This window comes from Vanellus vanellus (assembly GCF_965231255.1).
Source record: "Vanellus vanellus genome assembly, chromosome: 6".
Classification (NCBI taxonomy): domain Eukaryota; kingdom Metazoa; phylum Chordata; class Aves; order Charadriiformes; family Charadriidae; genus Vanellus; species Vanellus vanellus.
Window position 1 is genome coordinate 43,607,063 of NC_138911.1, and position 26,261 is coordinate 43,633,323.

Below are 26,261 nucleotides of genomic sequence, written 5' to 3' on the forward strand. Positions count from 1 at the left end.
TTAATACTGACAGATTACTGTAATTCTGGCTGTCAAGGTGATCGATTTAAGCAGCATATGCCAATCAATACCCTCCTCATTTACCGTGCAGCATTAGATATATAGTTAGGTAAGACGTCCCTAAGACAGGATTTCAAAGCATACTTAACAAACATAAATAGCACAATTTATGCTTTGGAATCTTAGCTGTTTGTTCATTTGGCCTTTTTTTTAATTGCGCAAACTTCAGTGTGATGTTACCCATACAAAACTTACTTTAGATGATTCTACTAGACTGCATTGCCATCACGTATACAATTACTTGACATGAGATATTTCAAACTGTACCAATTTTCTGTATAACATATTAGAACACTACTTTTGAATACGAACATTCTTAAATGCAGCAGTTATTTAGTACTGTGCATTTTGCTTTTTTCCCATTAGCGGTTTGCCATTCTGAGTACTTTAGCCATCCATGGTTTACAACAAACCAAATCTTCCTGGTATTTCCCCTGGAGTTTTCCTTACAACAGTCTCTTATTGTTCAAATATACTGGTGACATCAAAGGAAAATACATTAATTGGATGTATTAGTTCAGGGGAAAAATTCTATGAAGATAATAAAAATAGCTATTACTGTCATTGCATACCTACAAGTAGACACACACATACACGCACAAATGCACACACACATCCCCCCATGACTCCTATATAGAGATATAGAACTTTCCTCTTGCACTTAGGTCTTCTTATAATGCACAGGGAAATTGTTACACGTGATTCCTTGAAACGGAAATACCCGAACAGTCCATTAAAACAAGCAGGTACTTATAAATGCCTTCAAAATCTTCAGCTTTTCATGTTATACCATTGTATGCAGGCATTTAATTAATCACGTTTTGAATTATTAAAAGATCAAGTGAGTTGTCAGCAGAACTAGGATTTGGGAGAACCGCAAAACTGAGCAAGTCAAAGTACAGGAAAGACTGAACATCATATTGCCTACCTTATGATTCTTGCCTTAACTTGGGAAACAATTTCCGTTGCTAAACAGTAAAATAGATTTTGGAAATAACTCTATTTTCTTCTGGAAAAAACAGCAGGGGTCATATGATGAACTCATCCATGGCTCTTACTTGAACTCATATCAGATAAGGCTACAACGGTACGGTTCAGGGATGAAAATCCTGAAATTTTCAATTATTTCCTGTAAAGTGTACAGAATAGCATGTAAAAATCAAGCATTATTTTTAATGTATGTTTCTTCTCATCTGTGGTAACAGAAGGATAAGTAGCAGGTATGTTAAAACCTTATTAAATGGACTGTATCAAAATTGTATTGCCAGAAATATAGCTAAGTTTGCCGAAAATCTTGGCATAAGGCACTTCAAAGAAATTCTAAACCGGAACATATTAGAAGACCAGTTTTAATGGCACGCATTAGTCCTTTCACTATACCAAAATTAATTAGTGGCACTGGAAAATGAATTCATGATACATATTTAAGGAGAGAGCGCACCCCTTACACCTTTTCCATTTGATGCACAGTTATCATTGATGCAGTATTGCTGTATTCATTTTTTTTCTTACGGATGCTTATCCATCTATAAGATAGAAAACTTACTGAACTTAGAGGAAGGGAAACTGGCATTGACAAAACCAGTGCTTTCCAGCTTTAACTTCTAAGTTTCTGTGTTAGTGAGAAATCTCCAAAATCTTCACAAATTCCAGTTTGAAAATGTAAATCAAACAAATACTAATTAAATGAGATAAACGTGGCCATAGAATTTGAAGGATACTCTTTGCTCACTGTATGTCATTACTAACAAACACTTTCTTTTTAAAGATAAGCTTTCCAGTGTCTGCAATTCTATCTTGAGGCAGATGATGGCCAAGCAGGCACAACAATGACACTACCAGTTCCAATAAAACCCTTTCTTGGGGCAGTTGAGTATCATATCAAGCAAGAAAGCTTCTTCTGAGCGAGGAATTTTTAATACAGAGGAAACTTTTAACAAACCACTCAAATGCATTATTTTGTTCATACAGAAGTTACTGTCTTGTCAGATACCATACGGGGTTAATATCTTCCGTTCCTCTGGAAGACAACTATGTAAAAAGGTTAGCCACAATACATCAAGTACCAACTGTTTAGGAATACAATGTCAAAAAAGACAGGGGAGGTAAATTTTCCAGTTTTGATAAAAACACATTAATTTATCACATGATTTAGTTAAGGTTTATTTTATAATATTTTGTAGATGGAACAATTAAACCAGTATATTTTTTACTATTTAAATTAATCTGTTTCATATGACAAAAAAAGAAATCTAATTGGTTGAAGAATTCCCAGCACTAGGTCACAACTTTGCCGATTATTATAGAGGTGAAAATTATGCTATGCTGATTATATATGTAGGAAACCTATATTCCAAGTGTTCTAGAATGTCTATGAATTTCAGATTTAAAAGATGCTAAATACAATTTCTTGCCATGTCTAGCTACTTTGTGAGAGGACTACTACATAAGAGAGAAAGCATTATGGTGTCTGAGTTGCACTATTTGCACTAACTGCACTATAGGTGCAGATAGTTTGGAATAATTTTCAACATTCCAAAATTTGTGTAGAATGTGCAAAAAGTAACACAAGTTGTTTCACATTTGGAATTCCACTCTCTCAAGGTTTCTAGTTGTTCTGTTGTGTGGCGTAAATAATTTTAACAAGTTGGACCACTGGAGGTGCTTACTATGCTCAGTAAAGAACATTATCCTGGTGTACCTCCTGGCATCTGGCTAACATCTGTTGTTTATTCAGGAAGTTCAAGTAAAATGTTATAAGAAGCCACTCTTTCTATTGTTCAAAATATTTAGTATTGATCCATTTCCTACACGTGGTAGATTTTGAATTCAGAATGTGACGAAGCACTTGCTCTGAGATGCAAGCCATGAATAAAACTATTCCTATCAGGAATTTCAATGCAATTTAGTAAATAAAGAGTGTTTAACAAACCCCGAAATATTGGCCTCCTTATTCTACATCAGAGTGAAAACGATTGTTCTCAACATTCAGTCCTGTTATTACACCCGCAGTTCCGCGGCTCAGAAGCTCTCCGAGCATACGTGCAGCTGGAGCGCATTCAGGAGATAAGCACGTCCTTCTTACAAGGCCAAAAGCAACGAGAAGAAGAAACACACTGGCTATGAGATAGCGAAGGGGGTACCGCTGCTTCATTAGCAAGACAATACAAGTCTTTTGCGCGTGTCAGTGCTACTGGGTGCACGTCTGCCGCCTGTCGGTGAGGGGGTACTGCTACAAGAAAGCCAGGCCACCAAACGGTAGCGAGGGCCTGCAGAATCCGCGAAGGGGAAACTAAAGCAAGTTCCACAAATCAATGCAGAAACTCCACCCCAAACGGCAATATTCTCTTCACACAGCTGCAGCAATGAAAACGTTAAAGATCAAGTTAAAGCAGGATACCCGCCACCCCCGACTGATGTTTGCTGATGAATTTAGTAAATTTTTCATCTTAGAATGCTACAATACAGAAATAGACTGTTACAGAATTCTGAGCAAAGAATAAAAACGGAGAGCAGATGAAACCATTAAAAATCTTTAAAAAAAAAAAAAAATCAAACCTTCAAGGTGTTTTGCTGTCTAAGTTTGCTATCAGAAGTATCTAATGTCAGAAAGAGGAAGGTGATTGATTGACAGAATATGTCAATCTCAGAAAGCTACTTCAAACTGTACAATACATGCTCAAAGTCAGGGCACACTATAAAAGGGAGATGAGCAGAATTTCCTGTATCCATGCAACCATTATTATACTATTCACACGTACTGCCCATTGCCACATCGTGATTAACAGACTAGCGCAATAAGGGAAAAGTTGCAATCAGGTTACATGAAGAGGACTGAATATCCCTGCTGATTACAAATGACAGCTGATTTTTTTCAGTCAGGTCTGCACTTAGAGAATGCACTACCTCAGAGGATGGATAAGATCTCCTTGGAAGTAGGAGGGCCAAACTCACTTTCTTCACATCTCATACACACGCAGCTCAACAGAGTTGTACTTTTTAAGAGGTTACCACGATCCATCCTTACCACAAAGATCCGCAATGTGACATTGTAAATATTTTAAAAATATAGATAAGCACAGACGTGCATGTCATCATCAACTCCACAGTGAGTCAAAAGGTGCCCTCCAATTATCACACAGCACAGTGAAACGAAGCACACACCTGCAGGCACGGAGACATACGTACACTGATGCTGGCTTTGAAATGAAAAGAGCTAATACTAAAGTATAGGGCTTAAAATGCGTTCTGTTTGGCAGAAGTCTCGAGTATTCTTGTTTCCTCAAGATCCACATTAAACTGAATTTCTACTAACCATCATTGAAGTTGCTAGTAAACTAACACTGCTCCAGTATATTAGATACTCATAAGTAAGTAAACAAAAATTAATTTTGAGCGGATCACTTCAGAATTCTCTTCCACCGACATCGTTATGGTCCTGGACACGAGAAGCTTTTATTATCAGCTTCACTTTTCCAGTCGGGTTTCTGCTTTTGGTGCACCTTCTGAAAAATAGCTTTTCTGTACCTTTTTTCCTTCCTCTTCGAATGTCCTGTTTTCACCACTCTGAACCCTCTTTTTCTTTGCTCCAGCAAAACTCCAACACAAGGAAAGATCACCTTGATCAATGAGTCCTGTCTTCCGCTAGAGACATTAAGTCTGGTGGGATCTCCAGAAAAGCTATTTAACCACAGACCATAAAATACGCCTGCCCCCACACCCTTCAGTCCACAACAAACTTAAAAGCCAGTAGTGAACTGCTACAGCCATAACTAAAATATGCCAGAGAAAAAAAAAACAGGAGACAGTAAAGACAATCCTTGATGTCTTCAATTCCTCGCTATTGCAGGAATACAATTAGATTCAATTTTCAAATATTCCTAGTTAACAGACCATGTCTGTGTTACAGGAAACGCCCACCAGTCTTTGCCGGTCTTGAATGAGGGAAATTCCTTCTTGACCTCAAATCTGGCCATGGGTTGAACATCAAGACCATGTCCATGACATTTTTAATCAAGAGTGTTTTAAACCACTGAGAGCTAGGCCAAACTTTGAAGTTTTGAACTGACTCCACCATAGCCTAATTCAAGCCAGGGAAGTTTGTAGAGTTTTTTCCTAATTTCACACCAAGCAAACAGCTTTTAAAGAACTGCCCATACACTTATTTTCATTTTTAAAGTATTATACAAAGCATGGAATATAAGATACTCCAAGCCAGTTGGAAAAATAATTCCACCAACTACTCAATAAAGCTACTTTTTAACATCAGTGCCCCATCAGCTGGTGCTTCATAAACTTACCAAGTGATGATACAAAACCCATCAACCAATACTAATTATTATTAAATACATGTAATGCTTTCCCGTTATCATGCTAACCATATTAGGAGACCAATATCAACATTTTAATGGAGGCCACATTATGTCATAAATGACATGCAGTGCTTTGATGCATATAAAAAGTACAATTTGGAGAACTGAATTGAAAGTGAAGGTGCAATACACAGCTCTTAGGAATCGGCCAATTCCTAGAAATTGAGCTGACAAGCTATGTTCAAGGAATTTATTACAACTTCCATATTCTGTAGAGAAGTTTAAACATACAAGTTTGTGGGATTTTTCGGTACTGAAAGTTTGCTATTTCAAAGCAAATTGTTTTCCAATTGCTCATCGCTATACATCAATATAATGCTATAAGCCATCACTTTTCATGGTATAATGATGATAATACATTTTAAATTCTTTGATTAAGCCACTTGAGTAATGACAAAAAGATCGGACCTTTCCAAACATAAAAATACAATGAATCAACATCCGTCATCTACAGAAATGGCACAAACGTCATTTAATGTGATCACATCAAACATCATCCATCATTCATCTGTAAATCCACTTCATCATATCTAATCCAAAACTCTGTGTATTAACAGTCAGCCTTAGAAAAAAAAAGAGTATTTTAGCAACAATCTATCACATGACAGATACAAGTATCTACAGTTTGGGTGGAAATTAAAAACAGAATTTCTTTTGGATCAAAATTTAAACGTACCCTTCCATTTATGAAATTAAAAAATAGTATGTTCCTATTGATTTAACTAGCAGGTATGTAGCAGAATTCAATCTTAAGGAGAGAGGTGTGACTGACTTACCTTATGTTTTTTAATTTTTTGTTGGTAAATCTATTCTCCAAGAGCAGCCCTTTCAAAAAACTACAATTTCACTTCCAACAAAAAAAAAAAAACAAAAAAAAAAGACAGAACCTTTTCTGACATCTTTACAAAGACACTAACATCATTTTGACAACAACTGTGTTCTGAGCTGAAAAACAAAATCTGTATAACAAAAATGTAACAAATTTCTCATCTTGAAGGAAAACAGCATTCATATCCTTCTTGGAACTAGAAAACAAAACTAAGTCACATTAATACTGGATAAATACTAAATATTTTACGGAAAGAAACCATCACATTGCTATTTCAGAAAGTCTACTCACAAAATAGTCATTAAAATAACTTTTTTTAACAAGAAGTGGTAAGTACATGTCATAAAATATTAGAAAAAGGCGATTTTTTCAGCACTGAACCTATTCTTCACTTAATTAAAAAAAAATGGTCATCTGAACTGTGTTCTATAGGTTCCAGTTTCTTAAAGGCACCATCACCATAAAAAATTGAAAATATTTTCCCTATGTTAATCTGACAAAGATATAAGACGACAGAAAACGTGAAGATCGTATCTGTATAACTGCAAGGGAATGTATATGCCATGGAAACCACCTGAGTGAAAGGATACAAGTTTTGGTATAATGGGATTAATGATTTCAATGCACGGCTTGCATTTATAGCTGTTGCACGAACCATAATAGGAAGAATTTTTCCATTCACAATAGCACCATCAAAGAGTGGACCAAAAAATGGAACCTGAATAAAAAATTAAGAAATTCGACATAAAGCAAGATCTTAGCTATAACAATTAGCAATCAACATTAACAATAGAGCACTCAAATATATCATTTTTTTCTCCTCATCACTAGATAATCAGACCAGTTATTGTGCTCCATGACAGACCTTTTCTCTTGTGGAAATATACAGCCATGTAACTACTTGATATCCTTGGTAACAGATAACACACCATTTGAAGAAAATTAAGCAACCATTTGAATACTGTGCCTCATCAAAGCTTAATTCCAACATTTGCTTCCAAAATCCTAGGGACAGTCATGCATTTGATATTTATGACGTTGAAATGCTACATGACAATATTGTAGGTGGTAGTAAGCAAAAGGAATAATTACTCAAATTTTAAAATAATATTTATCATAAGGACCAACTCAATGTGCAACTGTCATACAATCACTGGTGGACAGACCCTCACCTTCCATTTGCTTTTCTTCTTCTATCTGTTCTTCTTCCTTTCTATGATATCTATACAAATAGATTATAAGCCCTTTACAGGAGAAATCTGTGGTGAAAGGTTGGCCTCTTTGGACCCTAAGTGTAAAGCCTTATTTGTGAGAGCCGTAAAAAACCTTAATGTTTAGTACAGGTAGCACCCAAAAGGTTTACAGAACAGACGGATCTTATATTTTGGCATGACATTTTTCTCTAAACAATATTCATTTTGCAATTAAAAAAAAGAAATTAAAACTCTATTAAGTATCTTCATTTTCTGTACACGTGAATAAAGTTCTGAAGCCGCTAGCATAAAGCATAGGAAGAAGAGCAAAGTTTGTGTAGCACGTCAGCAAAGGGAACAGTGTGTAGACTAAATATTCTCCCTGCTAAGATGAAACCAATGCTGCAAAAGAATTTTAGACCCTTGTATTATTTTTGGCAGTCATTTAACGCAGTTTTGAGAATACTGAAATCTGATGGAAGGCACTTCTTTTATCACATACAAGGCCCTCTTGTTGGAGTAACAACAATCTCTACTCTCAGTAGTTTTCTTTTTCCTTCTTAATCTGCACACACCCAATAATGCAACTCTTCGTACTTAAAGTAGTAAGAGAAAGAATATACTTATTAATTAAAAACATAAGTAACCCACTAATAACAAGACCATGTACTGGGTATCATTTCATGCTGATCATCAGATAGAGGAATCCTATTGCTGCCACACCTCATTTATTAATATTAGTGCTTCTAGAAAGAATTTTAATATTTAAAGTATAGAAATTCATGGCAAGTGACATCACACACAGAAATTATACAGTACAAACACTCATGACCACTTTTAGTGCCTGCTATCCTAAACCACTGCTTTAAGAACAGGGCCAGCACAGACATTTGAGGAACAGTCATGAGAACGAGTGTGTGTTCATATGCCTAAGACTTGAACGGTCTTGCTTTGCTGAAATAATCTCCAAATTCTTGTGTGGAGTCAAGGAGAAAGTGCAAACTAGGTTTGAGAAGAAGGAAGGGGAATATGACATGGATGAAGAAAGCTGGAGCATGATACTGTTATACAACTCCCACTGTCATGTATCAAATTTGATAAAAAAGTTCGCCAAGTTTATCTTAATATTTAAATGATTACGCAGAATATTCTAGCTTTGTTTCCAGTTTATGATGTTAGCCGATATGCTTGACAGGATCAGGCCTTTGCAATTTCAAGTTACTGATTTTACTATGCATTGTACTCACTGAGTTCTTCCTCATCCTCCTACCACCACTGCAAATGTCAGTGTTAAAGACACATCACCTTGGATCAATCTATTGGATCTGTTGGATCAATCTATTACAGCAAAAACTCAGATTCAAAACAACTCCGTTCATATTAAACACACGAAAGAAACACAAAAGAAAAAAACCCAAACGCTTACCTCAGGCTTTTTCATGATCTGGATACTGAACATATGGTTTTTCATGGGATAGATAACTATAAGAACATCACCAAATTCTGTTGGAATTATTCCTCTTCTATAATCTCGAGTATGCTCTGACCAGACAATGTGTACTTCATCATTTCCTAAATGTCTTAGCTGGAAAAGCAGGAATAAACCGCCATCATTTTAAATATATTCCACAGCCATACAGCTATGCTAAGTGCTCATATTTCAAAAGGACAAACCTACTAAAAAGAAATAAAGAAAAATGAATAAAATAACCAAATTATACTATAGTTCTCTTACGGTTTCAATGACAGTATTAGTTCGCAGTATTGGTTTGTGCTATACATTTCTATACATTGGTGGCAATGTCTATTTAAATTAATAGATATGTCAGTATCTATTTTCTACTGAAAGCTAATATTTTGTTTATATTATTCTCAGGAATGCAGAGTCAATCAATCTGGTTTACTAAAATGCTTTCAAGATTGCCATCATTGACAAGCAGCAAATTACTAAATTCCATATGAATTTTTAAAAACTATGAATGAACATCAGTTTAAAAGCTATGTATCTGAGCAGTCTTTAACCTCATCATTCTAGCCAAATTCCACACTGTCTACTACAAACAAAAAGCTTTTAAAGGAGAACAGCTACTGCATTTTCCATAGCCCCTAGATTAACTAAACTAAATGCTCATTTACCATGAAATCTATATACCTTTGTAAAAATAACTCACCCTGCCCCCCAAAAACCCCAAATGGCTTTTGATTTGGCTCAAAATGGCCAAATGGGTTCCTCAAAATCCACGCTGTATCCTTCGTTGTAATCATATAACCAGATTAAGGAACATCTTGAACACTTTGGAATAATCTGCACTGAAGCTCCAAAATGCTCCTTCTGCTAAACATTACCATCTGATAATCAAATGTTAACATCATGGAGAGAGGCTTTACGTATACCGATCAAATACATTCAGATTATTAAACATAAGTTTCTTTCCATTAAGGGCTATTTCTGAAAATTCAAGCTGGCATCTCATTTTTTCCTCCTTGTGCATCACCCGTTATAGTTGACAACTGTCTTCACCCACAGTTGTCAGTTTGTTTGCACAGCTTTAGGTAGGCAGAATTTGTCAAACAATTGCCTTGATGTTATTCAAAGGACAGCACTGTGAACCGCTGTTAACAGGTAACATGCAGATACCAATCTGAGCACTTACAGTAAGTTATCGTATATAAAAAGGCAACAATTTTCTGTATTCATTTTCAGAACATAACTGCACTTTAAACAAAAGCAAAACATATACACAGCCATCGGAGAAATTTCATTGCAAGTATTCACTTGTTTATCTTACAAAACCTCCTGGAATGCTATCTTCGTCTTATCTGAAAGCTTATACCCATCGTCATCAGCAGACTTAAAAAAAAAAAGGAAAAAAGGATAAAGGAAAAAAAAGGAAGCTGCCTCTGCTCTTCTCTGCTGGCTTTAAATTGTATCAGACTGAAAAACAGAGTTGTATTTTTACAAGAAAAGGATTTTCTTCAGTGTTGGGCTGGGCAAAGGACAGATGGTATCAATACTCTACATCTTGTCTGAGGCTCAACAGGTCATTTGTTTTGCCTGGATCAGATCACAGATACCTCTAATCTCCAAGGACTGCAGTTCCTTTGAAGTGAGCTGCTCTTGCCCCTTTTATAGATGGCTGGATTATTTTGAACAACACTTAGTTAGGGATGCTCTTGTGCCAAGAGTAAACCCAGCCCAACAAAAGAACCGGTTATAACAACATTTGCTATGCTGAGTTTTATTTGACTAGATTAGAACAAAACCAGGCAGCAACCTGAATGGCTGATGTGCCACATGCAAACACCAGCTGCAAAAACCTTGGATGACACTTAGCAGTGAAGAATGTTGTAAAAGACAACTAACTGCGGACTTGTTCTGAGGGCCTGAATCTCTCCTACATTCCTACATGAAGTGACAGTCAAACTGTCTGTTGAAATACGACAACAACAGAAGGGCATGAGGGACTGATGGGCCTGCACTCAGAAGCAAGCAAAAAGCTGAGGAAGGAGGAGGCTCCCTGACCAAAGAGAAAGCAAGAGGCAAATCGGTCTAGATATGAAATCTCGTGGAACATGAAAAAACTACACGATCCTAGATTGAGGGGTGGCCATCTGGTGCACCGACTGAACTGAACTCATTGAACTGACTGTGAAGATGAAGAAGTAGGGCCGATACGCCCATCACCGCGCTGCACGGTGCCTAATTCAGCGGTATTGAACTATTTACTACAAGAATTAGCCCTCCTTTACGTACTATCTTTGGACTCAAAGACAACAAACTCGTACGCTGTTAGAAACAAGGACGGTGACAGTGTGCATACCAAATAAATGGCTTTAAAATCCAAAACATATAGCAAGTTTAGATAGTGCAGCTTCTTGAGGGCATCACTACCTCTGAATTTCATTTATCAAAGATTGCCCCTGTGTAGCTGTTACTGATACCTGCAACTAATCAGACAGGACATCAGCTCTTCCACTTCTGTGAAAGCTACCCAGACAGAGCATCACTAGTGATGCCACGCTTTCATGTCAGACTGACACAGATTATGGTGTGATAAAAGTGTATTGTGTGGTTATTTCAGGAGGAGGGCTACTGACAAGGGACACATATTTTTAGATGCCAAGTGTACTGAAGCTATTAGTGACTTTTCTCTCCAATTTCTAAGTTTGCTTTATACCCCCATAAAGGTGCGAGGATACATTCCAGGCTAAAAGCACTAACTTCTTCAGAGGAAAAGCAAAATGAATCCGACTATTCCAGTAAGTTCCAAGTCCTGTCAGGTGTGTTTCACCTCACAATTACTACCAAGAACGATTTAACAGAGATCCAGTTGGAGTAAAGTGTAGAACGGCATCTCGGTGACATATAATGGACTGAGAGTCAAAGCCAGATGGTGCAAGTAGGTGGATGATGGTATAAACCATGAATGATGGTTTATAACAAGGTGTAAAGTACTCAAGATCAAAATTATGGTCAATGCCTTGTTTCCATTATAAGAGGTAGAAGACTGACAAAAATAATAGACAAGTAAACAAGATTGGGTGTCGCTGACTTCATCTTTATGTTTGGAGAAGAATTAAATTCTGAATAAGTTTTCTGTTCCTTTTTCAAGAGTAGATCGGAAGAAGCTCTGATACTAACATAGTGCTGCTTCTTGCTTCTTTCAGATGCCCTCACCTTGGTCAGCAAGCAAAGCTTATGAGAAAGCTTGAACAGTGCTAACTTGACTCATCAACAACACTTGACTCATGGAAGAGATCAAATTCTGAAATTGTCTTGAAAAGCTTTCCAAGGTCTGCTAGGGTTTGCACAAATTTTCAGAAAGAAGAATTTCAGTTTTTCTTCTTCATTTTTCAGTTCCCTATCGAAGGGCCTTGAAATCGAGTGCTGCTCCACAATAAAGCTCTCCTGTAAGCACAGCAAATGTTTGGAGAATCCATCATTCACTGTAATTATTACACAACAGGAGAATCAGAGCGTGACCTCTTTCAACTTTGATCTGGATTCTTTATGTCTTTGTATTGAATTGGAAGCATCCCAGAATTCCGGGTCCTGAACAAGAGTGGTACAAAGATACTGAGCTACAACCACCTCTCCTCACTGAAACCTAAAGGACAGAGAGCAACACATGTTCCCAAGAAGGTGTGGTCTCAATGTTATCTAACAGAATCAGATTTGGTGCACACAGAATGGACAGGTACCAAGACTGAAATCTGTGTTAACAGTTACTCAAAACTCACCACCAGCTGTGTAAGCCAAGTACATCTTCACACTCATTTCCTGACCTTGTCTTCCTAAATTTCCAACTTTGTATGTGCATAAATCACAGTAATCAAAACAAAGTGCAAATCCTTATTAGAGACTTAAGACATAACAATAATATAAATAAAAAAATCTCTAAAATAATGTTATACTTCAAGTAACTGGTAATATACTATAGCTGAAACACCTGGAATTACAGGTTACATATCAACATCCTGAAATGCTAAATACCGCATAAATGCAGATCAACCTGCTCTAGAGAGTTGATTATCTAAGCATAAGACAACAAAAAACGGAAATGGACAAATGCAAAGAAACTGTAAAAAGGCGTTAAAGGTTAGAAAAATGTCTTTTATAGCAGCATTCTTCAAGAATGAAGGCCAGACAAAGGAAGGCTCCACAATCAAAACAACAGTTTAGGGTATAGCGGATAAATTTTAACTGTGCGTATGGAAAGGCTATGTTGCAAGAAATGTTAGATAGAGAAAAGAACAGAGTCTTAAACACAGACTGAATGTAAGAATCCAGAAAATGGACCAAATTAAAGATGATTTCAGGCTATGGGCACAAGTGACAGGCACAATGGTCATGTTATCCGTGGTGATCCAGAAAGGTGGCAATGAGAAAGAGATTAAGAGCTCTGTTTTAGCCATTTTGAACCTGAGCTGTTGGGAAGACAGCCCTGAGGAGATGTCAGAGACAAACATTTTTTTAGGCTTGCTTTGAAACTCTACTCCATTAAAACTAATATATAAAAATGACCTACTGTTAGGTTACCCGAAATTTCAAATTTAACTCAAAATACTTTAAAATATTCTTACTCTGTAGCCATCATCATGTGTCAGCTCTCCTAATACATTTATGTTAACTGAATACAAAAGAAACGTGAAATAAATATAACCAGAAGGGATGATCAAATCTAATTTTGATACATTAGTGTCATATGCTGTACATGTTACAATAGCAGCCAGACTTAATACTAAGCTGCAGGCTATACTGAAATTTCCAAATGGCAGATTGTTCTAAGTGATACCAAGTATAATTGAAGTAATAAACGATAGTAAAAGCAAAGCACACTGTCAGGAAGAATTTAAGTATTTACTTTTTAAAATTAAATGAGTTAGGTTTGGAAAGGCAAGACAAGTGAAATAATGCAGGGCTCAATTTACAGAAAATTCCTTTTATTTATCTGTTGCATTAACCCTTGAACTCTTGCCAAAATTACCGTAATTTCTAATACCCACTTACCTAAAGGAGGGAGAAAAGAGGCTATTATAATTTCTTACGATACAACAGCTAACCCCAACTTTTTTCTTCTTCAAAAACGAAAATGTTCATTATAAAAAGAACAGAAGGAGCTGAAACATCTGAAGTAATGGCTTACTGCTCTACTTTTGCCTGTTAAATGTAAGCAGCATTGCCGTCTACAGCATATGTGCCTCTTAGTTGAATTTTTCACAAAACTTTGTTTCAACAACTATGGTGTGGGTTTTTTTAAGCCACACGTGTACTCAATTGTAACTCCAAAAAACCCCAACTGTACTAATAATTTACATATATAAACCTTCAAGTTCCCCATACATGTTAATATCACAATAAAAAAATAGCTATAAATCTTTTATGTGGTTAGGACAATGTCAACATAAACTAGAATAATGTAATACACCCAACGCCCACAATGAATTAGTATTCCAATCATTTGTAACATTACTACTTTTCATTTATCTATCTTGTGTATAATATTCTCACCTACAATGCCTTCACTCCTTTATCAGGCTAAGGAAGGAGTTGCTAGACAGATGATAAGCTATAGAGGCACATGCGTGAGCTTTCTCACTCTGTGAACTGAGAGTCTTCACAGTTTCATTTATAATCCTGATATTTTCTTTGCAAGTTTGTTCTTTTAAGGGCAGTGCAAATACTTTTTACTGTAACCTTTAATTCTAAGAAAAACAAAATGGATTGTATTATCAGCATTAAATCTTTAATTTACTATTTGCAAATTAAATACCTATTTTATATGTGCATTTCAATGTTAAGTTCCTTTACACATTCAGAAGATTTCCATCTGTTCTCCCCGAATTCATGTCTTTTCTCGCTCTTTTTCATGTCTTCAGAAACAAATGCTTCAGAGGTACCCAAGTCACTTAAAAGTTTTATTTACTACTCTGTAAGACTGATGGAAAATAAGTTTAAAATTGGCTTAGCCTCTGAAACAGCAGAATCTTGATTTTGCAGCGGTTGTACTGGCAGGAAGAAGTTTTGTTTTAATTTAATTGAATTTCCATTTATAAGATGAACCTATCATGCACCTCTAGGCACATTTACGATATAAAAAACAGCAGCAGTTCTAAGCCAACTACTGCAAGTTTGCTTGTTTCTCCCATCGAATGAAATAGACAAAGAAAGCACATGAAAGACCTGTACAGAAGCTCAAAACTCACGTTTCTCTGGAGGTCATGAACAGTACATGCACTCAGAACAATGACAATTGTTAGCACACACAGAGCTTTCAAATGATTTTGACGTCCCCTACAGTATATGTGAGCTGGACAGCATCTCATAAAACACATTCCTTTTGCTGATGTGTTCAGCCTAAGCAGCCCGAGTAGTTGCAGAACTAGTAAGAGTTAAGCTTGTTTTCCTACTCATGTCTCCTGATACCACTTGCTCATTTCTCCCTAGATGCAAACTTCAGTTGATGCTTTTCTCAAGTTTGGGGTGACTTTCGTAGCATCTCTCTGGTGCTGGTTCCTTGATGCTTCTTCCCATGCAGTCTTTACCTACTGAGTAGGAGCACTAAGAGTCTCTCTCACGCTATCTCCTTTACGTAGCCTGTCTTCATTAAACATATATAAAATTAACACCTTTGAAACATATCTCTAGAAATTCAATTGAAATGGGCCAAAAGGTGTTGGGGAAGGGAGGAGAGACGTAAAGGCAGGCTCGCAAGCCTCCATTCATTGGGGAACTGGGCTTAAAAAGAAGTACAAAACCCACACCCCAAGGAAGAACAGGAAAGAAAGCCACAGAGAAATAAAGCAGCTTAAACAGCCCATCAGCAGCTGAGCTACAAATGTAACACCAATCTTTTGATACACTCTACGTATCCACACAGACCTCAAATATTCCAAATTATCAAAGAGTGAGATTTTGGGTAAAGGAGGAGAGAAATAGGCCTGGGGAAAGCTGGAGTTGTTAAAAAGTCCAGCTGACACCATTTTCACAAGCTAAATCACAGGAGGCTGGACCAGCACTGAATCTCGTCTGGCAGGAACAGCTATGTGTAGATTCAGGGTGCTCCTGGAAACACACGAGATCTCGCCTGTGTGTTCTGCTGAAGTCCACAGCATTTGCAAAGTCCACAGCATTTGCAAATTATTTATTATTAGTTAATTTTCGCTGTGACCAATCTTCCCCCTTGTCAACACTTTTTAATGCTCTAATTCAAACAGATTGTAAACAAACATTGTAAGGATAATTACAGGCTATATTTTAGAAAACTAAGTTTCTGCTTAACAAATACAGAAGCCAGTCAACTTAGAAAAAAAAAAAAAAGATATACACACTGTTCTATACTAGAACAATAGCAACCATCTTATTTTAAAATTAGTTATTTTTGCTATTAAACAACTTTTATAAATCATTTAACAACCTAAGTTATTACCCTGGCTCTGCTTCAGGAAATAAAGAACAGAAAGGACCCAGTACCATTGGCATACAAGAAAAAAACATTTTTTAATTAAAAAAAAAACCAAAACACCAAACAAACCAACCTAGGATGCGACAGTGAGAAGTCAGAACTCATAGTCAGTCTATAATAACAATAATATCTTTTTCTTCAAGTTGAACACAAAGAACAAAAAAGTCATTAATAATTGAAGCTTGCCAGAGGCATGGCTATTTCTCTCTTTACTAACTGTCTACTGCCTAATTTAATTACAAGTATTAAACTCCATGCTGAGGTCAACCAGCTTCAGTTCCTCCAATATTACACTTCAACCAGTGCTCATTAATGTGTCTACTGAATGGATTAGCACATCTGAAGATGTATGTACGCAGAACAGGGGACAGTCTAATGATAGCCAATTGTTCATTTATAATAGGGCACATGTTTGAGACTGTAACTTATTATCACTAACATGGAATTTATTAAATTCTAAAGAAAAAAATACCAATACAGAAAACCATTTTTTTCCTAATGTGGCTATGAGAGATCTTATCACTGTTGAGCATTGCTGCCTTCTCTAAGACAAGACACCTTATATACAATAAACATTGTCAAATTCTTAATATTTTTAACTTTTTTTGGAAGAGAAAATTATGTTAATAGACTGCACGTGACTCTTAAGTGAATAAAAAGTCATCTTAGAGAGTACTAACCACATATTTATTAATTGGCATTTGAAGTCTCAAAGCATTAAAACATCATTCAGATGTAATGCTTTTTCTTCTACACAAACCATTACCTCCCTTCATTTTTCACCAGTACACACATGACCCTGCCAACATTTGCAATGATGGCAAAAATCACCAGTATGGCAAAATTAGAAATTGGTAAAGAATAATTTATATGGCTTAACCTACTTCAGTAAAATACCAACTATTAGCAGCTAAAGGTATTATGATTTTTATTGGGTTTTGGTTTTTTTTTTTTTTTTTTAGAAAAGTTACCTGATTTTCTTGACTATAATTTCTCTGTATTCACTACCAAAAGAAAATCTGTTACTCAGAAACACCTACCTTTTTTGTTAAAGAGTCATCTGAATCAGAAGGCATTCTTGTTGACACATGGAACATTACTTCTACTGTCGAGGTAGCAAAATATGGAGTGGTCAACCCAGTGCTTTTGTTTTTTTGCAGTCCTCCCATAAAGCCACAATGGTTTGTAAGATTCACCTAGAAGTAAAGCCGGGGAAGCATTAGGAGGAAAAAAGAAAATTGGGTGATAAATACATTCTTTACACAGAATATTTTTTAAAGCGCACTTTCAACTGAATTTTTAAAAGCGAAGACTCTTTTCACAACAGTACGGTTATGCTTATCTAAAAGACCTCAGATGTGCTGCCTAGACTGAAAATAATCAACTGCAGTGCAGTGGCATTCTATATTCCAAGGTCACTATGGATGCTGCTAGGAAGACAAGGTCAGAGAAAGAGAAAGGTTGTGCAAATGAATATTTGGTGCACTATTCCCTGATCAGTTGACTGGAGTCATTTACATGTGCTTTTTGAATTTTTTAAAATTCTGTGATCATCAGCCCCAACCTGAGCTCTGAAGAAACCCTGCAAGACAGCCAATTTTAATTTGCCTTGTTACCTTCCATATCTTTTCCTGAGAAATTTTCATTCTATGAATGTGAAAAAAAATCACAGGAGACTAACTGATAATTCATAAATAAGTTTTTAAGTCTTAGTTCTATGGGAAATAGTTTGACACTGAAATAAATAAGCATGCTTAATGCGCTATTTCACTTTTACAGCAGTGCCTAAAGAAAGTTATATCTCAGATGGGATATATTTGCTTTTATGTTAATAAAAGATCCAGAATTTAATGTTAAGAGGTTAAAATATTAGATGTCTCATCATAGAATATTAATCCAAATTAGCAATTCTTTAATCTAGGTAATAAAGGTTAAGAGAATTAACCCACTAAAGAAGGATATCTGAAGACACTAATGTGATTTTGTTTTCTCCTGAAGAATCAGGAATGTGAGAAATGAACATCTATGTTTGTGACAGTCAGCAGACTTCTAGCAGTTTTCCTCTGTTCCTGTGGGAAAGTCAGAGCCATTACCCACACTGCTAATCTAGTAGTGCTCTTATATGCCTAAGAAGGAAGGCAAAGAACAAGGTGGACACTCATGTGGACACTCTTGATGAATACAAGTTGCCAGAGGAAGAGAAAACCTGCACATTCGTATGCAGCCAGCCAGGAGCAGGACTGACTCCTGTAATTCTGTGCGGCGGTGCCAAGCTGAACTTTACAACTGAAGTTAATCCTGTACAGCCGGAAAGAAAGGATGCAAAAAAGGAAATCTTCGTAACAGTATCTAACTAGTGACTAAAGAGTTGCAGGTCCATGTAGATGATGGGCTACATCACAGTATTTCTAACTGCTAGAAGAGACATGGCGTGGAGTGTATGAACAGACACATGCCTGCAGGTGAAAGTAGCAAGAAAGGAACATGAGAGAAGCTCACATTTTTCTTTTTTGGATTCCCAAATTTGAGCAAATCTCAAATTTCAATGGACTTAACATGTTACAGGCCTACAGGCAAATCAAGATGGCTCCTAATCAGTCCCTGAAAGCCAAGTACAGGACTGCACATTAAATAATCACCTCTGCCTGCACAAACTTTCTTAAATTAAAAGAGCTTAAAATTAAAGATCTAGTATTTGTAATGAAATTAAAACCAGAATTCTTCTCTACATCCTACTTGCAAAACAGTGTATTTCAGTACTTTGTAATTTTCTCTGTAAACAAACTTAGGATAAAAACGTTTTAATAAATACCTCCCAGCCAAGACCAGCTACAAAATCCTCATAGGCTTGACTTCCCCCAGTATTAGTAAGAATGGAGTGTTTATCTTCTTGTCCCTCAGCAACATAAAACACTGCGATCTTGTGTGTCTCTCGGCTGTAAAACAGAGGATGGTCACTGCATGACAGTGCCTTTACTAACACAAAACCAAAGTGTGCAAACAGTACACACAGAGCATGGCTTTTAAAAAGATAGTGGAAGTAAAGTATAACTATATGGCTTCTTTTTGAATACCTTCTATACTTCCATATTCCCATTCTCTTCTAGTCTGGTCATCTCTGGAGCCCTAAGTTTTGCTATACATGAACAGCATTTACCCCTTTCATCACTTCTAAGATGTAGGACGGTGTTGGCAGTACCAATTGCTAATGGAGTTAGCTGGGCCTCCGAAAGGAGCCAAACCTGTAACACAGGCATTATTATCAACACTGCACTGCCCATTAACAACACTGCCATGTGAATGCTGTGGCAAATATGTCTTATGCAGCTGAATGAAGAACCGTTAAGTACTACAGCAATGTCTTCTGTTCACAGCTTGCTGTGAGACACTGGAGCAACTGAAGGTGGTTTCTCACGCTTCTAAAACCTCCACTGGATTTTATTTCAATTTCTACAAGAACAATTAAAAGTTTTTAATTCTGTACTAAAACTCCAACTAGAATGCCATGTCTTCAAATACTAACAGCACTGGAAAACAGCTAAACCATTACCCAGAGCTTAAAATGTGGAGACTTTGATATATCAAGGTTTAAAACTATTCCATGTTATGCATACAAATGTTCATAGTTTTAAGTTATTCTGAAGTTTGTTACATCCCATGACATTCTACTTGTAGTTTCACTCTACAAATAACACCAATGTAACTTGAATATAACACCAATAACTACAATACAGTGCAAAAGACATGAATAATTTACAAAACTGTTTTAAAAATTAGTTCAACTCTTACATCTACGCTATTAATGCTATCTAAATACAAGCACACTTAAAACAAATAAGTAGGTGGCCATTAAAAGAATTTACCATTGTCTTGAGTCCAAATTTCTGAGTTCTCGAAGTAACTTCTCATTTTTCTTCAGGAGATGAAAGCTCCTTCTAAACAGAGAAATTTGTAACTCTTTTATCACCTGTTCACTGATGGATACAGAACAATACAAGAATGGTACAAGAACATTTCCAGGTCCATTCAAGAACAGTCAATGAATGCTTTTGCCTTTTCAACAGTCCTTTCTTATATAAAATATTAAAATATCTTTTAAAAAATATGCAAGCAACTTTTTTTACTCCAGAAAATCTTCTATATCCATTATAGCTCCGAGTACAACCTTTACTTCTTTCCACTTTCTTCTGTCAAACTATTGGATTCAACTGCGATCAACCTCTTCTCTACAGAAGAAAAGACAGAACTTCCTTTGGCACATATATAAGCTGCACACTTTACTAGGCCATAATATATATGCTTAGTGACAAAAGGTACTTCCATAATCTACTGTCTTAGGGAGTTAGTACATTAAACATGGAGCTTTTACTATTCTGAATTGCAGAAGAGAGCAGAACACAGCTCACTAGTCAACCACCCAGCTGCAACAATTTAAAGAAAAAACAAAACAATATGCTAGAGCAAGAAAGGCACTTTTCATTTCTTTTAAACTGCACTCAAGATGTTTCCCACAAAACACAGTGGAACGAGTTTAAGAGCAGTACTGTTCAAAACCAGACTGCCTTGAGGAATTAAAGACCCAAATAAGAAGGGTTATAGCACCAAAATTTTGTCCGATTCCAGTGACACAGATTATTTTTGTTTTACAGAATATCCATTTCTCTTTACGGTAAGAAAATAGTTCGATGCCTCTAATATGAATTTGACAGCTATGGTAAAAGAAGATTTCAGAAAGACCCTTAAATTCTAGGATGTTAATATTTGCACATACCCGCATGTACATGCATACACCTAACCACACCCCCACAAAAATAATAATGTAAACAGAGACACTACTTTTCTAACTGAACCTGCCTGGTCTGCTGTTGTTCTAAACAATACCCAAACAATACCCAAACATTGCCAATGCTGAAATAAATAGTAGGGGACGCGTCCTTCTCATTAGCTAACACAGATGCAATGCTTTGAGGCTGCATGCAAGCGTGCTCTTAGCAGGCAAAGCGGCAGGACACTGTCCAGCAACACAATAGCTGAGAACACGGCACTCCCAGAGTCTCACTCTGGCACAGAAAGGTAATGCTTTTTGCAGGAATACACATGAAGCAAAGAAAGCAAAAAAGATGCCTTCTTTACCCATGGTAGTACCCCTTAGTACAGTTGGTGAAAGGATTATTAGAAAAGATATCACTCCTTCAATTCGCCTTCCAACACTGTTCTAAGGAAAGAATATAAATAGCAATAAAGGCAACAGGTTCCTCCTTTCTGTCTCTCTAAATGACAGGTTGAAGCGCAGAAGAAAACTCCCATTTTCCCCTTAGTTGCACGTCCCTTTTCCTCTTTTGTTGGCTGGCCTGGAGTATTTTTGGCTTAACCCGCTCTATGATCAACTATCATTACATGGTAAGAACAGCACAATTCCTTAAAAGAAAGTTCTTAAATTGTGAGGCTTTTCTCTTTACCTTTTATCCCAAGAATTCATTCCCAGTATACTGAGTAGTAATCTGCAGTAGTAAAATGCTGACTGGGGCTTTTGTGAGGTCGGCTCGTCCTGCTCCATAGCCCTCATATTTAAATCATTGAAATGCTTTTCAACAAACTCCCTCTCTTCTGTGTGCTGTTTCAGAATTGCATTGATGACATCGTTCTCCTGCTTCTCTGAGATGCAGACTGGTTGGGGAGCAGGAATGTTGAGTGAGACACCAGTTCTCTGCAAGCATTCAGGGCTTGTAACACCCAAATACTGCAGGAGCTCATCAAGGGCGTCTTCTTCATCCCTAATGGTATCCCATGTTGGTACAGTGTCTCTAAATTTCCTTTTTACTTGGAGTGTAATTCCATCTCTTGCAGATACATCCTCCACATGCTCAAATGATGAAAAAGCATCTTCTGGTTTGTCTTGCTGAGACAATGAAAGTGCAAAAGAAGTCTGTTGTGAAGATCCACATAAAGATGATGGTCCATACAAAATGGCCGAATCCCACGAGTATTTGCCAGATAGATCACGCACTATAATTCTAACATTTGAATTCGCAGATGCAAGTCCAGCAGACAGTCCTCCCCCAGGCATGTCGTCTTCTGCTTGGATTTGTATGCAAGACACCAGGGAAGTATTGTTTAACACAAAGAATTGAAGGTTTGGGTTCTCAAAAAGTTCAGGAGAAAGTTCAGGACTTTCACTGTAAGGATTGTCGTTGTTTTCACACACTTGACTGGTTAGCATAGCAGGACCTCCACTCATAGGATAGTGGCCTAAGTGGTTGACTAGATGTGTTATCACAGTACGAGCAGCAACAGAAATTAATCCTTGTTGCATGTGAGTTTTCACTGCGAAAGAAAGAACACAGGTTTTGAAAGAAGAGTTCAGAAAAACCCCACAGATTTATGTATTGGTTTTGGTCTCACCTTCTTTGTGAGTTCTAAACAGAGAATAAGCACTGCAAGATTAGGATATAGCCAATTCACTAGTGGAAAGTATGTATTTTGATGAACGCTGGTCTCATATAAATAGTGTGAAAAATCATAAAATAGTTAAAGCAGCATATTAATTATTTTACAGCCTACTGTACCTCCTTTACCATAGCTTTGTAATCAGCACGGTTCTTCTAAAATACATTATTTCTTAATCTAGTGAAAATAAATCTTGAATTGCTGATGAAGTAGAGATCACAATTGTGTTGTAAGAAGTTCATTTCCCAACTGCAGCAGATTTTTATATTTATACACATCATTACATTCTGAAAAACAAAGGAACATAGATGCACAAAACCTCTAATCCATCTTAATTTCCCCAGGGAGCATATAGCTGTAGGTTAGGTTGAGAATAACACTGGATGATTTTAAAGTACCAAGTCAAAGACCGGGCCACATTGAACACAATCTTACAGTAGCAAAATTTTCAAAAAATCAAACGTCATGCCCCAACTGCATTTTAAGGCTGGAAAAACTTAGAGGGAGAAAGAGAAGTTAATTGTGCCCATCTTATATGAAATTAACCTTGTGAGATGCACTGGTATTTCAATATGGTTTTGCGACCTCCTTCTTTGTTGCATACCTTCCACTTGCATGCAATTTTATCTAAATTCACAAAAGAAATTTCTTAATGTTTATACCACGCCCTGCTAACCCAGTACTTTCTTGTTATTGGATTCTTCTATCAAATCCACTCTACATTACCCATGAAGTACAAAGCTGCTCAAAGAGACTCTGTCAGGCACACAACCCTCAACCGCTCAGAGTACCCGCTGAAGAACCCATACATAAAAGTATTATATTGTACAAGACCACAGGTAGAAGAGAAAACAGGATCAATATGGCAAAGCACTGATTTCTGTAGCCTCACTTTTTTAACAGGACCTGGATGCCCTGCATTTGGGATTTACAAGGGGAAGATAAATCAACACTGTATTCCTCAGGATTACATCATAAATTTTAAACTATATTAAACATTGAAAACTGCTGCAAACGCTTTCCACCTTCTTCCTCACCAAAAAATCAATCAAACTAGAATGTTCTGAACTGTGTTACTTTTTCATTCAGTATTTACTGAGAGAACCTAACCTTTTAGATGTGTAAATATGGTATAATGAACTCACCTCCCTTTATATGGTGTATTTATACACAATAAAAACTATTGTTTAACAAATTCCTTTTTGCAGTTTAAGGTGTCTTACTTGGTTTAACTGGAAAAATAAAGGCAAATTTGTAATGCATACTGACTGTCATGACAGATCTTTAGTTTCTGAAGCACCGGATGCATTCTCTGTCTGCAAAAGTAAACAATTTATATATATTTGCCTCTTTTTTTTCCCCACAAGATTTGGGTAAAGCATGTAAGAGGCATCTGGGATTCTGGCTCTTCTCTACCTTTAGGGAGCACTAGATCTGAACTGCAAAAAGGGAAACATTTAATCCTGTTAATATCAAATATGCAAAATCAACTTAATTTTTATGCTATTCCAAAACTCAGATAAACTCAAATATTTTGATAAAATAAGGCCTTGAAAACTAATATAAACAAATTAGATATTGTATTTTTATTACCTATAACATTCTTGAGGTTTAAAAATTTACAAACAAAAACATTCAGTGAAGCTGAATTAAACGTCCAGATAATGACAGCATACAAGGAAATTAAGTTACAGTGCCATCTGCTGAAACATAAGAAGCATCTGTAAGCAAGTTTATACATGACAAAGAGAAAATAAGTTGGATGCTCGAAGAATAATTTATCAGTGTGGTATTAACCAGCACCCGGACAATGCAGAGGCTGGCTCGTCTTTGTCAGGACATTTATGCCAAGCGTTTAGCACTTGGCAATGCACAGATAAGCATGGTAATGCTCTTTTCAGGTTCCTAGGAGCAAAGACATGTGAGCCTTCCAGCTGTCTGAAGTCTCTCACACTGTAGGTTAAATACCTTGAGTTAAGTTCTGCAGCAAAACCTGAAGAAACGAGAGGGACCTATTAGCATATAAGTTATTACTACTACTGCTTCGTGGCAAACCCTATAGCTCTCAAACCTGACCATGGTTGCATTGTACCTGTGTACATGAATTTACTCCCTTTGGAGCCTAAGGGACAAGAAAGGTGATACAAAGAGAGAAACACCGAGTTTACATTTGGAAGGTTCAATCTGAGTCCTACCACAGTCTTTCTCTGAAAATTTTACTCTTGAATAAAAATAAGAAAATAAAAGAATTGGGATATGAATATGTCATTGCCTCTTTGATAAAATGACTACAGTACTTCTCATAGTCTTCGCTCAGAACACAGAATTGTTGATTTAAAAATGACACTGAGAACTTAAATCAGAAGTCTTAAGAGAAGCATACTGAAAAGCAAACTGTAAGATGTAACCTGTTATGTTGAAATAAAATAAAGCAGTCTCAAAACATTTTTGCCACACAGCAAATCAGATTTTGGCAATGGTTTCCCTTAGCAAAAAAAAAACAACACAAAACCCAACCAACCAACCCAAACCCAGTAACGCTTTTTGAAAATATGAGAGTTTTAAATTAAATTCACATCTTAAAGGGTACATATTAGTAGTTTGTTCCTAGAAGCACATCTCTACAATCAGGCACAACTGGACATTCAATATATTAGAATTCTTAAAATGAGCACCTAAACCATGCTCTTTGTTTCTGGAGGGCAGATCCAAATACGTAATAATGCAAGCCATCACAGCTTTACCACAAATTCTACAAACTAGCCATACCGTTACACATTAAAGCAGTCTAGCTGGCTGCTTTGCCAACCTGTCTTCCTGAGTGAACACATCTCTGCTTTCTTTACAACGGTACAGTCTTTTGCTTGTGCACTGTAATTTATACGTGTACATGATCACTTGGTAATTTGCTTCTAGCATGTTATATTGGCTATTTTTCTCAGTCCCTGAAATTACCTCTTTTGTGAGAAGGCTGAAGGTCCATAACTGCTAATTTGTATCAGTGGCATGAACGGAGGATTCCTGAATTTCCTTAAGGTGTGTTGTTAACTCTTTAATTCTACTTTGGCTGAACAGCTTTAAACAGCTACAGTTACGTAGTAGAAGGAAAATTAATGACTGAGGGTAGAATTTAACTCTCCTCACCCTTTTAGCTATCTAAAGAATGATGCACCTGTACAGACTGATTCATCCCAGTTACAAGCCCAAATTGGAGAAATGGGATGAATCACTCTCTTTAAACTCTTCTCTTTCTCCATTACGTGTAGAGGGAGCATAAGAGAGTCCAGTTTAGCTAAGCAAATTTTACATTTACTTAAAGAAGTCTCACTCCTTTCTAATTTTAAGTTTCAGGTATAGAGAGATGCGGTTAGAGAACCCATCTCTAGAATATCCC

At 36.6% G+C, this 26,261-nt stretch overlaps 1 protein-coding gene across 3 annotated transcripts in view; it reads right to left on the reverse strand.

Moving 5' to 3' along the window:
- Nucleotides 1–26,261, reverse strand: part of RALGAPA1 (Ral GTPase activating protein catalytic subunit alpha 1) — a 135,097-nt gene that overhangs the window by 25,042 nt on the left and 83,794 nt on the right. For all 3 annotated transcript variants that reach the window (XM_082484899.1, XM_082484898.1, XM_082484897.1), the window contains 6 exons: nucleotides 21,880–22,744; nucleotides 20,284–20,355; nucleotides 19,233–19,356; nucleotides 17,461–17,616; nucleotides 8,881–9,039; nucleotides 6,852–6,979 (listed from right to left, as the gene is read on the reverse strand). In XM_082484899.1, coding sequence (XP_082341025.1) covers nucleotides 6,852–6,979; nucleotides 8,881–9,039; nucleotides 17,461–17,616; nucleotides 19,233–19,356; nucleotides 20,284–20,355; nucleotides 21,880–22,744 — 1,504 coding nt within the window. The remainder of the gene's footprint in view (nucleotides 1–6,851; nucleotides 6,980–8,880; nucleotides 9,040–17,460; nucleotides 17,617–19,232; nucleotides 19,357–20,283; nucleotides 20,356–21,879; nucleotides 22,745–26,261) is intronic.